At 44.9% G+C, this 15,811-nt stretch overlaps 1 protein-coding gene across 5 annotated transcripts in view; it reads right to left on the bottom strand.

Annotated features, from left to right (window-relative positions):
* Positions 1 to 10,355: 10,355 nt before the first annotated feature.
* The window catches only part of arhgap12b (Rho GTPase activating protein 12b), an 88,211-nt gene continuing 82,755 nt past the window's right edge, over positions 10,356 to 15,811 (bottom strand). For all 5 annotated transcript variants that reach the window (XM_084033801.1, XM_084033802.1, XM_084033803.1 and 2 more), the window contains 7 exons: positions 15,352 to 15,454; positions 15,149 to 15,268; positions 14,974 to 15,072; positions 14,017 to 14,094; positions 13,779 to 13,913; positions 13,571 to 13,676; positions 10,356 to 10,684 (listed from right to left, as the gene is read on the bottom strand). In XM_084033801.1, coding sequence (XP_083889927.1) covers positions 10,510 to 10,684; positions 13,571 to 13,676; positions 13,779 to 13,913; positions 14,017 to 14,094; positions 14,974 to 15,072; positions 15,149 to 15,268; positions 15,352 to 15,454 — 816 coding nt within the window. In that variant the 3' untranslated portion in view covers positions 10,356 to 10,509. The remainder of the gene's footprint in view (positions 10,685 to 13,570; positions 13,677 to 13,778; positions 13,914 to 14,016; positions 14,095 to 14,973; positions 15,073 to 15,148; positions 15,269 to 15,351; positions 15,455 to 15,811) is intronic.

Here is a 15,811-nt window from a genome sequence, read left to right as displayed (position 1 = left end):
CTGGGAGGGTGAGGCATTGTGGGTCACGGGGGACAATACACTGGATACGTGTAAATGATCTAGAAGAGGAAGCAGACGCTGTCCTCATCTGAGATCAGTGGAAAAAAAGAGGACAAGATTTTATAAAATCCCAGGTGTGTGTGTGTGTGTGTGTGTGTGTGTGTGTGTCATGTGTAATCCAACCAGTCTCCCCTGATCTCCCCCCTCCTCCCACCTCAGGAAGGAGAACAGGTTGGAGCCCCATCTTTCTGTGCCAGATGGCTCCACATTGACAAATCAATTAGGCTCCACCTCATCACTGGGGGGGGGGGGGGGCCCAGGGCTACAAACCTGCACCGCCTCCACCCCCACCACCCTGGAGTCCTCCTCGGTCGACCACTCCTCATCTCGCTCTCGTCTTAATCACCCCCTGATCCCCAGCAAGCTTTGCCTGGGTAAAGAGGGCAAGGAGGCAAGATAGAACAAAGAGGCTGGCAGCACATGAATCACCTATCATCAATATGGATGACTTCCATGCTAATGCAGAGGGGACCGCAGAGGAACAGTGGCAATGGCTTGATTTTGTGTTTGTGTGTGTGTTGTGTGTGTGTTGTGTGTGTGTTTAGAAGCTCAGTCAGAGCAGATTTGCCATGTGCTGAAGAGCCAAGAGTGTCTAGTTGTTTTTCCTTCGCTGTGTGGAGGTGGAGAAGAGGAGGAAGATGAGGAGGAGGAGGGTGGACGTTTGGGGAAGTTAATCCAAGGAGAATAAAAAGCGCAGCCTGGAGCAGGTATGCATCTGGGTCGCGAGTAGGAGGGTGAATCTGTGTTCTTCACTGCACCCTAGTGGGAGAGGAGAGACACAGCAGGACCAAGATGGACAGCCTGAGAACTGCTGGTCCAGACAACGCTCACACAGTTAGTAAAGGTGCATTCAAACATCAAAAAATATTTGATATGCAGAGCCAGAAATCCCTGTACCACTATACCAGTGCCAGGTCTGTAGGCTGAGGAAGACCATGAGCTGCTGGTAAAAGTGTGGAAGAGATCATAAGCACACCTTGAGGTTATTTTGCCAGAGATCCTGGGTTTTGAGTTGCAAGGTAACTAAATGAAGTAATAATAATGATAGTAAACTTAATTTCGATATCATGATTCATGCATAAAATGCTTTAGATTAATGCAAATTAAATGTACACTGAAAGCATAAACACCATAAAATAGGATCATTTTCAGTTAAAAAGACAATGTTACGTGTCAAGGTGTAGGGTTGTGAAACCCTCAAGGCAGACCTGGTACATCGGTGCTGTTGATGGACGGTATCATTCCACAATGCAATGCATGAAGGAAATAAAGAAGTACTCACAGCTTGGGGGGAATTACATTTTGGAAGTGATCACAGGAACATCTTGGAAACAAAAAGGATGTATAATTATCCCACTTTAAATCTTTCTTTCTCTCAGTTTACTGCCTAAAATTTAAATTGTAGATCAGCAGCAGCTTTCCAAGGTAGCATTTCTTTTTCGACAATCAGGGGCAGCACGAGTTGTAAACACAACTTTGATTATCACCTTATAAAGTTGATGATGTAAACGTGTTAGCAAACAGATGTCTACTTGCAAGTTCAGCAGACACAGAGAAATGATTATTGATTTGTAGTTGTGTTTTCAGCTGCCAGACGAATTAAATTCCAATATTTACTCTCTTTTACCTCTATTTGGGTCTCCACCAACTCCCTGGGGAAATGTCTATCTCGTTAGCTGCTAAATGCTCCACAATGTTCACCAGCTAGCTGATCTTTTTATCTGCAATGGTGGAAGAACTACAAGTAGAAATACAAATACCACAATGTAAATATACTCCACTAGTGAAGGTCCATAATTAAAACTACAACTACAACGGGCCCTTTGAGTCTTGTTGCTTTAGTTTGACTGGAGCATATTCATGTTGGAACTACTCAAGGCCGACTTACTTGTTTCTTACTTTGTAATGTCAGGTAATTTAATCTGTAATAATGCATCACAATCAATCAATACATTGATGACATGTTGTATGTAAGATGTGAATCTGTAAACAAGTAGCAAACAATCTCTACAACCTGCAGCCCGTCAGTCATCAACAGCAAACACGGTTGCTGATTACACGGACGAATCACGTGATTGTTTTCCTGTTTTGTTATTGTGGCGTTAGCAGTCAGTGCCACTGCGTTAGCACCGCTGTCACACTGGACATTCCCCCATTAAAAGTCTGCAATGCAGGAGTTCTGGTTTCATACAAAGGAGTGGGACATACTCATAAAGCTCACACAGTGTTGGTGACTGATATGGTGTTGGTGAGGAGTGCAGCCAGTGGCTGAGTGTTGGCTAATGCTATTAAAAATGCTAAGCCAACCAAGACCGTTATCATAGCACACAGCCCAGTTATCTCCTGCGATGAGTTCAGTTAGATTGTGTAGACGCTGCAGGCATGCTATCGTTAGCTACGGCTGTTGTGGGGATTTAAGTTTCAGGCTCTGATGAACGGTGAAGTCTTCAGCTTGTAGATCCACCGTATTCTGTGTGTTGTAGACGTGTTGACTTCTCCAGCTTTACATCTCACAGTCCAAACACTGCAGCTCTGTTCTCTGACGACTGTGAATGCAGCTTCATGAGCAACACTACTGACCAATGGGGCGACTTGATGGGTCAGTTATCACCTCCTCCCCCTCTACGCTCCAGACTAAAACAGTGTCATGTGAAGAGCAGCTTAAAGTTTGTGAAATCTTCAGGCTGTGAGTGTAGAATAACAAGTTGAGGCCTTGAGCTTGCTGATGAAGGAGTGAGGGGGAGGTGAAGGCAGGTTTATATGAGGGGGGGCGATGGAGAGATATGTGTGGGTGCCCTCCTGGCTCGCCTCAATCCCTGCGTCCCTTTACTCATCCGATCTGGGGGCAGCGGTGAGAGAGAAATAGAGAGCTGATGCCGAGACCCCTGGGGAGAGATTAGCGCTGACAGCACAACAAAGAAGAATTATGCCACGGGCTCTCAGCTCTTCCACAAATTCAAATGTAATGTATGGCTTTAACTGCGCCGAGGAGGATCAACATAATATATGATCGACCCACTTTGCGGTGTGCTCCGTTGGCAGTGATGTAAAAGCGATTTATGCCCGTAAAAATGTGCAGGCTAATTAAGTAAGACGTTGGCAGGGGAGCAAATCCAATGAGCTTATGAGAGAGCTGGCAAAGTAGCGTGCCCCCCCCTCTGAAACGATCTACCTGCGGTGAGAGAAAGAAAACTTCTCCTTGACTTCAAATCCGACACGCTGCTGATGGAGAATTGTCTGATCAGATGTAGACGTCCACGTGTGTGAGGCTGCTGATCCTTTAATTAAATTCTTGTTTAGGATTTGTTTAGGGTCCCCCTCCACCCCCTCTCCGCTGGCAGCGCTGGGGCCCAGGGCCTCGTAATTACGCAGGGCCTTTCCTCCAATCAGACAGCTGTGTTGAAAAGGCTTTGGAAGAAATGTCCTAATTACAGCCTCAGTGGAGAAAGGCTCCACCGGGGGAATACATGTGCTGTTAGCTATAGATTCTGGAGCCAACAGTGTTAATGAGACACAGACCCCCCCGCCCCCCCTTCACATTAATCAAAGCACCTTGTTCTTCCTGTCTCACTGTCAGTTCTTATCACGGCCAACCTCAACCTCACATCTCCATCCAGGTTGGAGCATCGCTTCACTGCTGCTCTTATTTTCAAACTCACCTCGTCCACATCGCTCTCAAACAGACCTGTAAAGTCCAAAGAGAGTTCCTCTCCCCACACAAACAAGGATTCAAACGCCTCAATAGAAATCTTTCCTTTGCTTCAGTGAAGTGATGATGTCACCAAGTATCTGCCCAGCTGCTAGTTAGTCCCGCCCTCAAACAAAGCTAGCGTGGAGTCTCCTTGCTGAGAAGACAAACGTAGAGTTCTTTGTATGGACTCGTAGAGGAAGAGGAGCTGAAGAACAAGAGGCTAAATACACTTCATCACTGTTCCTCAGCAGAACAACTCCTGTTCTCTGCTTATGGGGAGGGGGCGGGACATTTCTGATGAACACATTAAGAGGTTGACAAACAAGAGCAGACTGGGCTTTTTGGGAGGGAGGGGCAGGAGGTCAAACAGAGAGTTTCATAGAGGATGAGAAGAGCTGCTGCAGAACAGCCTGATGGGAAAATAAATGAAAGATTGTAAACATGTTCTATTAGGAACCTGATATACAAGTAGGAAGCAGAAAATCTGAAGAATAGGTTGTCTTTAAGTAAAAAGAAGTGCAGGGAGCACTCTCTCACTCATCCTTCATAGCACCAAAAGGCCGATCCACGCCACCAACACACAACATAACGAGTCGGAGCCCTGCAGAGGTGAACTACCACCTGAAGCCACTTTATGGAGAAGGCAGACTGAGCGAGGATTTAATGTTTGTATTCCACACTGGGGGAAGACGTCATAACCACCAGTTGACAAAGCCAAAAGAAGAAAATGTGTTCGGGTGATTGAAGTCCCAACTCCACCTCTGCATACATACGGCGTTGTCTATTGTCTTTGTGCTCCCACTCTCTACCTCCAGTTAATTTCCCCAGACCCCCGTAGCAGCTGCTGCAGGTAGACCTCAGAGAGCCTCGTCGCTCAATCCTCCTCACGCTAACAGCCGACCAGTTTCAATACTCAAACCCAGCTGGGGACGACGCATCATAGGACTGGGGTTGTCACATCTTCCTCAGCAGGTGGAGAAGGAAAGGATGCCAACTCATAGAGGCGCGTGTCTGCTACAACAGTGGAACTGTCCAAGGGTAAATAAATGGAGATCCTGGAGAGGGGCTATTATCTGTCATGGAGCGCTCATACAGCCTTGTATTTATTGCCTACTTAATGGACTTTATTGTATTACTGAAGGTAAGGAGGGGAAAAAATCCATTGCCAGCAACAAGGTACTTTCAGCATCCTGCAATTACCTTATGTAAATCCTGGCCTGGAATGTTGATCCACTGCTATTTAAAATGCATTGAATTTCCATGGAAAATGATCCACTCCTGCCGCCTGAAGCTCATTAATAACAACGATGAGCCGGCCTGACATTTGGAATACTTACACGCTTACTTAGCATTGCCATACATGCGAGAGCACAGCCGGCCTGCCATGCACTGCAGCTATGACAGCACATTTGGAGAAAGGATGGCTGGCGAATGAGTTAATTCTGAGTTATTTCTACAACTGGAGCCGATTCTCCTTCTTCTCCTTCACCTTCATTTTGCACATGATGTTGTGCTTGTAAGTGCTCACACTATCTTTGACCATGCAGAGAGGAGGAGTGCAGGAAGTGTGCAGGCTTCTACCTGTTTGCAAGAATGGCTTCATTACTGCTGGACTTCACCGTTACATGAACACGACTAGAACACCGTGCTCCATCGTTTTAAAGTGTTAACGGAGCCGTTCACACACGTGATCAAAGAGGAAATACACCTCCAACGGCATGCAGCCATGAATATAGTTTTGGTTTTATGTTTGTTATTTTTGAGATGCGTGATTCTGAGATTTCTACTTCATAGTAGATTCAAACATAGTGGAGCAGCTAAAACCATATACAGTTATGTTCATAATAATAGCAGTGCGTTTAAAAAGTTGAGTAAACCTCAAAATTCTTCAAATAAATTGTATTTTAATGAATACAAATGCATTGGGGACACTGCACATTCTATTTCAAAGCAAGAAAACTGGAAAAAGTAATTGAATTTGATATTTTACAGAAAGTCAAGAAATATAATGTTCAAAAAAATAGCAGTGTTGACATCTTTCTTTACGAACTCAAAAATGTACTGTATAAACTAAGAAATGCTTGAAGATTCAACTTTCCTGAGAATCATAAACTAATATTTAGTTGCATAACCACGGTTTTCTGATAACTGCTTCACATCTGTGGTACATGGAGTCGAACAACTTCTGGACCCGGTCAACAGGTATTGCAGCCCAGGACAATTGTACTACGTTCCACAATTCCTCTGCATTTCTTGGTTTTGCCTCATGAACAGCATTTTTTATGTCAGCCCACAAGTTTTCTATGGAATTAAGGTCCGGGGATCGTGCTGGCCACTCCATTACTTGAACTCTGTTTGTCTGGAACCATGATTTTGCTCGCTTGCTGATGTGTTTGGGTCATTGTCTTGTTGAAACACCATTTCCTCTTCAGCATACGGCAACATGACTTCTTCCAGTATTCTGATGTACTCAAACTGATCCATGATCCCTGGTATGCGATAAATAGGACCAACACCATAGTACGAGAAACATCCCCATATCATGATGCTTGCACCACCATGCTTCACCGTCTTCACGGTGTACTGTGGCTTGAATTCAGTGTTTGCAGGACGTCTGACAAACTGTCTGTGGCCCTTAGACCCAAAAAGAACAATCTTACTCTCATCAGTCCACAAAATATTACGCCATTTCTTTTTAGGCCAGTCAATGTGTTCTTGGCAAATTGTAACCGCTTCAGCACGTGTATTTTTTATTTTTTTAACAATGGGACTTCTTGCTGGTAGCTCGGCTTCACATAGACGTCGTCTGATTGTTGCAGTACTCACAGGCAATCTTAGATCTTCTTTGATCCTCCTGGAGGTGATCATTGGCTGAGCCTTTGCCATTTTGGTTATTCTCCGATCCATTTAAATAGTCGTTTTTCTTTTTCTTCCCTGCCTTTCTGGTTTTGGCTGCCATTTTAAAGCGTTTGATATCATTTTAGCTATCTATCATTTTCTGCACTTCTTTATAGGTTTTCCCCTCTTTTATTAATTTCTTAATCAAAGAGCGCTCTTCTTCTGAACAGTGTCTTGAACGACCCATTTTACTCTGTTTTTCAAGGACAAATGCACAGCCAGCATATTCAGCACCAGTTGCCTCGATACTTAAATAAGGGCCACCTGTTTAACACCTATTTTTTTTCACATAATCAATGACCTCACTAATTGAACTATGTTTTTTAACACGCCCCTTTCAGTAAATGATTCAGTTTCACAGAATCCGCAGCATGTTGGGTCTGTTGGTTTTCTATACCTTTACTAAACCTTATAAAAACGTACTTGCAGTGTAGAAGTTGAAATTCTAACAAAAACAGTGATTTATCTTGCTAGTGATGTGGGAGTGCTATTATTTTGAACACAACTGTACTTAATTCCATCAGGAGGACATAACCGGACTCCAAATGAGTCAAGTTAACGTTTCCCCACAACTGCTGCATGTGTAAAGAGGAAGTTGTTTGCTTAAAAAGTTTGCTAAAAGGATTTGATTTTTGAATTGCTAATTCTGAAAGTGTCTTCCAAAATGCCATTCCTGCACTATAATGGTTTTAAAATGACAAACTCAAGCAGCCGTTTGCTTACTGAGCTCGGAGTGGGTAGAGTACAGGTCTTCACCAGAGTGGCTAAGCCTCCCAGCCATGCCGATCCTCATCCAGCCCACCTGCGCACGGAGCAGGGGGAGCACTGAAGACATATCAATCTTTAATGCTCCATAATGGCTTGTTCACATTACCTGCCCACACCTCAGCCTCACGGAGCAGGCTGGCTCAGAGCAGGCCTGGAAACCAGCGTGAGCATATGGTGCACTTCAAACACTCAGCCTCCCTGGGCCTGAGCTGTGGTCGCACCCATGAATTATAGAAATGATCTAATTGTTTTCTCATTTGGAAATAGTCTCAGTTTTAATGGCCTGTGGTTTCCAACGGGGCACATGATTCAATGCTGCCTACCTCCGACAACTTTGTTGAATCCAAGGTGGTCCGTCCTGTCAAAACAGAGCCAGACCGAGGTAGCAATCAGACCTGCTGCTGTAAATTAACACATATGCAGGGGGAACGTGTAACCACACAGGAAACAAACCTGGGGACCTGCTGACAACGTATGGGACCTCAGAGAAGCTATGGAAGCCTATTGGAGCCAAAAGGGAAATAAAATACAATCAAAATTAATATTGCAAAATATTTACTCAACATTATTCCTAAATCAAAATTGTGACTTTTAAGTGTAATTATGATAAAAGCAAACCAGAAAGTAAAAACTCGGACCCGGTGTTTCAGCTTGTCTCATGTTTTACTGTTGATGTTGCTGGTTGCTGTAGAAGGTGGAGTTCTTCACGGGTCCACCCAGACCTGAAGACCTTAGTCCCGGCGTGCGTTCAGGTTCAGGTTCCATGGTCATCAGGGTCTGGCTCACATCCCGGTCTATTCACAACTGCAAAGCTGGGCGGAGCTTGTAGCATTCATCATTTGGTGAGACCCGAGCAGACTCTGAGGCCTGGATCCGCCATGCTGGTCCAATCAGCAAGAGGATTTGTTTCTTGGCAACGAGGCTGGATTACATGCGTAAATCCACGGCACAGCAGAGGGGCTCCAACATGACACAACATTTATTACGACAACATTCCCAGTTCTGATGGGTCCAGGTCCAACATTCTCAGTTCTGATGGGTCCAGGTCCCAGCCTTCAAATACTAGATGGGTCCTCTTTGGATCCATCTGTTATTTTTCCCTTTTGAGTTCTGGCTGAATGTTTGGAGCTGTATCTGCGTTATTACAGGGTCAAACATTCTTCTCAGAAGAATTTAGTCTTAGAAGTCAAACACCATTTTAACACATTCACGTCTCACATGTTCGACTAAAAACTAGTGCTGACCTCATGTCAGTCTTCTCAAATATTTTACTTACCGTATTTTTGTCAGAAATGGGATTCTGTATGGAGACGGACACACACACGCACGCACATGCACACCACATACACACACGCACACCACACGACACACACCCAGACAGACAGACAGACACACCCACCCACACACACACACACACACAGCTTTGCTCAGCACTTGCTCCGCCTCTTAATCAAACTGGCACCGTGGCAATTACCTAATTAGAGCTGAATTAATCCACAGCCTTCAGGTCTGCAGCCACGTCTGACCTGCAGAGGAACGACACGAACGCCTTCAAAGAACGCAGACATCACATTAATGGAAGCCTCCAGGACTATACTGCAGTTCATTTCATAATTAACAGGTAGGAATATAATTGATTGAGACGTGAAAGCTTAATCACTCAATTCAATAACCGGGATATCGGCGTTGAGTAGATTAATTCAATTCAGTAATTAAAGCCGAGGGAGAGGTGAAGCTTTAGTTGATTGAAGGTTAAACGGCAGACTCACCTCTGTCTTTATGTCTCCGTCCACCAACATTCCACATCGGGACAGACGACACACTCAACATTTAGTTGGTCTTTTTATTAGACATAGCAGTTTCACAAACAGCAGTTAGCCTGAAAATTACATTCAAAATGTGCAGTTGACCATGCGCAAACACTCCAGATACACCTTCAAACTACTTGTTTGGTTTTATTCCATCCGTGTGTACTGTTTTAATTCAAATTTACAAACTCAAAATCATCTTTCACTATTTCACCATCAAAGCATACATACCTCAGTCACTAGAACACATGTTAACGACGAGTTTCTTCTCTGTACAGATGCTCTGAACGCTTTCTTTTCAAGCTCTTTGCATTCCAACACCTCCACCTCACACACGTCTCTCTGCTCTAAAGACTGTAACACTGGCCCAGGTGAAGAAGAGGAGGGTCATCAGGCCCACAGTCAGGCAAGGAAACGTTGGTTACATTGCAGCCCCAAGAAATCCTCTTCAAGTAACACGGCTCGGTGATGCTTGCTGCCCTGGTACAGACACCGAGGTGAGGAAGGAGGCCGACCCAACAGCGTCATGGAAACGCTCCGAGCACGGAGACGACACACAGTTTGTACAAAGTGGCAAGACGAGGATGCTTCTGCTCGGGTTTATTCCATTTAGGTTAATTCACTCACTCACACACACACAGGGTTTAGTCCCCGTCATTCAAGTCACAGGACGATCAGGTCACAGGTCAATGGTTAACACTGGTGGGGGGGGGGGGGGGGGGGGGGGGGGGGGGAGCCCAAAAGAGTCCGTTAACGTAACACTGATTATTTTCCACCTGAACCAGAAACCCCACGGCTTACACAGCACAGACAAAAGCTCACAGACACACAGAACCGGCTCAGATCCGCCTCATCCCTTCAGCGAGGTGCTGAGGATTAATGCCGCAAGTCCCCCGCCAAAGTCCCGCCGGCTTCCACCAGGAGGCGCCGCTGTTGGAACTACTGGCCACAGGGATCCAGTGTATGTGAAAACACCTGAATACGTAAATCCACCAAACCACACGGACGTACGGCATCACGGCATCACACTGAAATACTGTCCACATGTCCACCCGCTGCTCGCAGCAGGATTCGCAACTGAAGAAGCGGCTCATATCTGTACACCTTTATTTTTTTATTTTCCTCCTAAACTTCTCTAAGTGCAACACTTTCACAACTGTCCTGCCGATGAAAGTTACATTTGATTTTTTTTCTCCCAACTGCTTGGTCCACAGCAATGTTCAGTCCAGTCAAAGAAAAAAGGGGAGGGGACAGGAAAAGCAGCCGGCGTCCTATCACAAGCCTCTACCTGCCGAAGATGCTTTCGTACTCCAGCAGTATCAGCTCCACTATCTGGTTCTGGTAGACCATGTGGACCGCGATGTTGCCCGTCTCCGTCTCGGGCCGGAGCAGCGTGGGTCCGAACACGATGGCCACGCTCTGGGTGGTCATGCGGTTGGCTTCGCCGTGGTCAATCACCCTGAAGAGAAGGAAGTCCAACATTTACTCCAGGTTTCATCCAGAAAAACAGCAGTAGGGTGTTTACACACACGTGTAGGAGCTGAGAGCGAGCTTAGGCAGGCCTCCCCCCAACACTAGCCTCCAGGCTACAGCATAACAGCCTTTTTAAATAGAATCTACATCCTAGCATGCAGATGCACAAAACAATAACGTATTCATGGAAGGGGAAAAAGCAGATTAAATCCACCCGCTGATATACGTAGACCTGCATACACTGAATGTCACGCTATAAATTTCCTCAAGAAACACCACTTCATAGGTACTGAATTACAGCAAACACAGCGCCATAAAAATGCAAATTGGAAAGCTAGGCAAATGTCAGTGGGAACATATGATATTGCCACTGGCTCCACAAAGAATACATGCTGAACCTGGCTGGATTGTGTTTGCCTGTAGGCTGATCAGTGAGGATCCAGGGTTGGATGTGAGCAGTCACATGATGGTGAGGAGCAGCTTTCATCACAAACATCAACACACATACTATATTATATAACATTATATTATATGTTATATATATACTGCAGGAACCTGTTCTGAGTTTCCTTCAGGTTCTCACCACTCGCAGGTTTCATGCAGTAATGCAGCTGCAAAACCAGTCTACCAGTAAATATCATCCTTGGGCTTTTATTTAGACAGTGGGTGTTTGGTTCCCTTCATCATTCTTATTTAGGAATAAGATGGATGTTTGGATGATCGATATCGATTATCTGATGGCATGAATGCCTTGGTACAGGCTTTACATATACAGTACGTGCATACAGATATACACTCAACAAAAATATAAACGCAACACTTTTGTTTTTGCTCCCATTTTTCATGAGATGGACTTAAAGATCTAAAATTCATTCCAGATACGCAATATTACCATTTCTCTCAAACATTGTTCACAAATCAGTCTAAATGTGTGATAGTGAGCACTTCTGCTTTGCTGAGATAATCCATCCCACCTCACAGGTGTGCCACATCAAGATGCTGATCTGACATCATGATTAGTGCACAGGTGTGCCTTATACTGCCCACAATAAAAGGCCACTCTGAAATGTGCAGTTTTTTGCTTTATTGGGGGTCTGGGGACTCAGAACCAGTCAGTATCTGGTGTGACCACCATTTGCCTCATGCAGTGCAACACATCTTCTTCGCATAGAGTTTATCAGATTGTCAATTGTGGCCTGTGGAATGTTGGTCCACTCCTCTTCAATGGCTGTGCGAAGTTGCTGGATATTAGTGGGAACTGGTACACGCTGTCGTATACGCCGGTCAAGCACATCCCAAACATGCTCAATGGGTGAGTGTCCGGTGAGTATGCTGGCCATGCAAGAACTGGGACATTTTCAGCTTCCAAGAATTGTGTACAGATCCTTGCAACATGGGGCCGTGCATTATCTTGCTGAAACATGAGGTGATGTTCATGGATGTATGGCACAACAATGGGCCTCAGGATCTCATCACGGTATCTCTGTGCATTCAAAATGCCATCAATAAAATGCACCTGTGTTCTTCGTCCATAACAGATGCCTGCCCATACCATAACCCCACCACCACCATGGGCCACTCGATCCACAACATTGACATCAGCAAAGCACTCACCCACACGACGCCACACACGCTGTCTGCCATCTGCCCTGAACAATGTAAACCGAGATTCATCCGTGAAGAGAACACCTCTCCAACGTGCCAGACGCCATCGAATGTGAGCATTTGCCCACTCAAGTCTGTTATGGCGACGAGCTGGAGTCAGGTCAAGACCCCGATGAGGACGACGAGCATGCAGTTGAGCTTCCCTGAGACGGTTTCTGACAGTTTGTGCAGAAATTGTTTGGTTATGCAAACCAATTGTTTCAGCAGCTGTCTGAGTGGCTGGTCTCAGACGATCTTGGAGGTGAACCTGCTGGATGTGGAGGTCCTGGGCTGGTGTGGTTACACGTGGTCTGCGGTTGTGAGGCCGGTTGGATGTACTGCCATATTCTCTGAAACGCCTTTGGAGACGGCTTATGGTGGAGAAATGAACATTCAATGCACGAGCAACAGATCTGGTTGACATTCCTGCTGTCAGCATGCCAATTGCACGCTCCCTCAATGCTTGTGGCATCTGTGGCATTTTGCTGTGAGACAAAACTGCACATTTCAGAGTGGCCTTTTATTGTGGGCAGTATAAGGTACACCTGTGCACTAATCATGATGTCAGATCAGCATCTTGATGTGGCACACCTGTGAGGTGGGATGGATTATCTCAGCAAAGCAGAAGTGCTCACTATCACACATTTAGACAGATTTGTGAACAATGTTTGAGAGAAATGGTAATATTATATATATATATTATTTTGTTTGTTATCCAAAATAACAGAAAAGGTACCGTGAATTTACATATCATACTAGATATATATCTCTAGAATACACAATATAATAATATATTAGAATACACCCCAAGACTACAACAACTAGAGTATAAAATACACAAATAGGATAAACATAAAATATACAATTTACATTAAGTAGAGTGCACATTTGCTGCTGTTATATTTAAAATGAATAAGGTGATTAACAAGTAAACTAAACTACTATATCAGTTTGCATGTATACAGATCTTTGCCTCCATAAAATAAAGGTTCCTGACTTAATTTAAATACAACTTTTTGAAATGCAACCACATGTAGACATTTCAGTGAGTCGTTGAAGTTCCAGAAGGTCAACACACAGAAATGTAAATCCAAGTGAACACTTTCTTCATTCCTTCCAGAGAAAGTATCCAACTTTGATAGAATGATATTGTTGACAAGCAGCTCTGATTCTGATGATTATATTATATAATGTTATACATTCATAGCTGTGTTACAGCTGTTCTTACCTCTGCAGGTGGTTGAACAGGACTTGCATTGTGTCGTGATTCGGTTTTGGCAACTTCTTTATCAAGTCTTTGATTGAGTTCACTCGCTGCTTGTAGTCGGAGCATTCTGGAGCAGAGAAACAGCCGTCAGTGAATGCACATGCGCAGAGCGCCATCTTGTGGCCACATATGAGACATCCGAATAGTATCAATGAATGAAGTCACTCACTGATGGCTTCAACAAAGTCGTGGAAGGACCCGTAGGTGAAGAGCGGCTCGGGAAGCTCCCTGAAGAACATCTTGAGGGCCCCGGTGGTGACGTGGATGTCCTCCCACTTGCTGTCGTTCAGATCCACCGTCTCATCTGATGGACGGAGCAGAAAACAGGACGGTACAAAGGTGTGAGCCGTCAGTGTGAGAGCAGAAAGGGAGGCCGTGTTTGGTCAGCTGGCAGACTGGAGTCCTACCATGGTTTACAGCGAAGCGGAGCTTCTGGATCACCGCCAGGTTCCCGCTCACCCGGTACAAGCCGTCGATGCCGAGCCCTGCAGGAGGAGCACATCGGCATCACTTCATGTGTGCTGTTACGTAGAGATAGTCCACATTAAACGTGCACGCGTCGTCTCAAGTTCTATGTTTTTTATACTTTATACACTCCATACTAGACACAGTTCCTGTCTAGTATGGAGTATGTACATGAATGTATGGAAGTTTTAACAATATGTTGTTGCATTCACAAGGTTTACACTTGAATTGGAATTCCTGTTCATTTTTTTCATTCAAGTTACTGTTTATTTTAAATATGAATAATTACAACACTATCTGTGTTTAAGTCAAGGCTGATGTGCAGCTTATGAATGAACACTGCTATCAGATTGGTGCCCAGGTGTCTGGATCAGGTGCATCCCAGACAAGAGCTATGTTTTTTAACAAAATAACAATAATAATAAACATAAATACAATAAAAAAAAGTATGTTTGGGTGGAAATAGCCAGGCGTGGTGATAAACGCAGGTTGAAGGCTGAAGAAAATAAGTCAGAGGTCGTGGATGTGTGAGCAGCGAGACAGAGTGGAGGCATTGATGGTAGTCATTATGAGATTTAGAATGATGATGATCATATTTGATTTATTATAATAAAGAGGTCAATTATAGATGCTGAACAACAACCATCTGCTGAGGAAAACAAGTGGATTCTCCTGCAGCTGATGGATGATAGAACAGGTGCACCATGATGTCACAGATGTATGAATGCTGATGGGTTACTGATTTTAACGTTGTTCTGAAATGAAAAATATCCTTTTGAACCTTTTTAACAATATAGGCGCATCATGATGCATGAAATCTGCAAAGCATTTTGTCATTTCCCCCTCTGAACATGAACTGGACCTGATCTCCAAACACGATCAGAGCTGTGGACTCCTACCTGTGTTCTCAACGTGGTCCATGCACATTGTGACAAAGTTGGGTACGGATGTGTTCTCCCGCTGGCACAGACTGGTCAGACTGCAGCCGAACACCTGATCTGTGGAGCAGCACACACATTCAGAGTAACGCTGCCTGTCCGGCTGGATGAATGCTCACGCCGGCTGGAGTCGTACCTTTGATGTAGCCCTTGTCTCTGACGGCCTGGTACGTGGGTCGACGTGTCAGGAACTTCTTGAGCTTCAGCCTGGTTTTCTTCTGGTCTGATGAGTCCATACTCACAGAGGTCTTCATCACTAGGCAGACAGGCAGGATATGAGTGTCTCTTAAAGGCATACTGATACCAGTATGCTGCAGGAAGCGTCCCCGTCGGCCTCACCTCTGTTCTTCTTAGAGTCCCGCTGGTCTTTCTCCTTGTCCTGTTTCTCAGCTCCCGGAGACTCAGGCATGTCCTCCTCAATGGCCTCATCGGATTCCCAGGCCTGGATAGCAGGAGACACGCATACATACCGTCAAGCTCAGCTCCTCCACTTTTAAAGGGTTAGTTCAGCTTGTTTGGAGTGGGTTGTATGAGGTACCTACAGTAGATGGAGAACATAGGAGGACCAGCACCGGAGCAGGGCAGCAACATAGATGTGATCAGTGTGCACAATGCTGTTTGGGGAATATTTTCAGCACTTGCTATCATATCCATCCATGTTCTGAAGGGAAGCCACCAGACTCCATTGACAAAAACTGTCATTGGGCCTCTCAGGACACAGGAGTTGCTGGTCTACAGCTGCCTCCATCGTTAGTGTGTGTGTGTGATTGTTAATGTAATGTAATTTTTGATAATAGAT

This window comes from Eutrigla gurnardus, assembly GCF_963514095.1.
Source record: "Eutrigla gurnardus genome assembly, chromosome: 18".
Classification (NCBI taxonomy): Eukaryota; Metazoa; Chordata; class Actinopteri; order Perciformes; family Triglidae; genus Eutrigla; species Eutrigla gurnardus.
The sequence above is the reverse complement of the archived record's forward strand: the minus strand, read 5'-3'. Positions and strand labels throughout refer to the sequence as shown.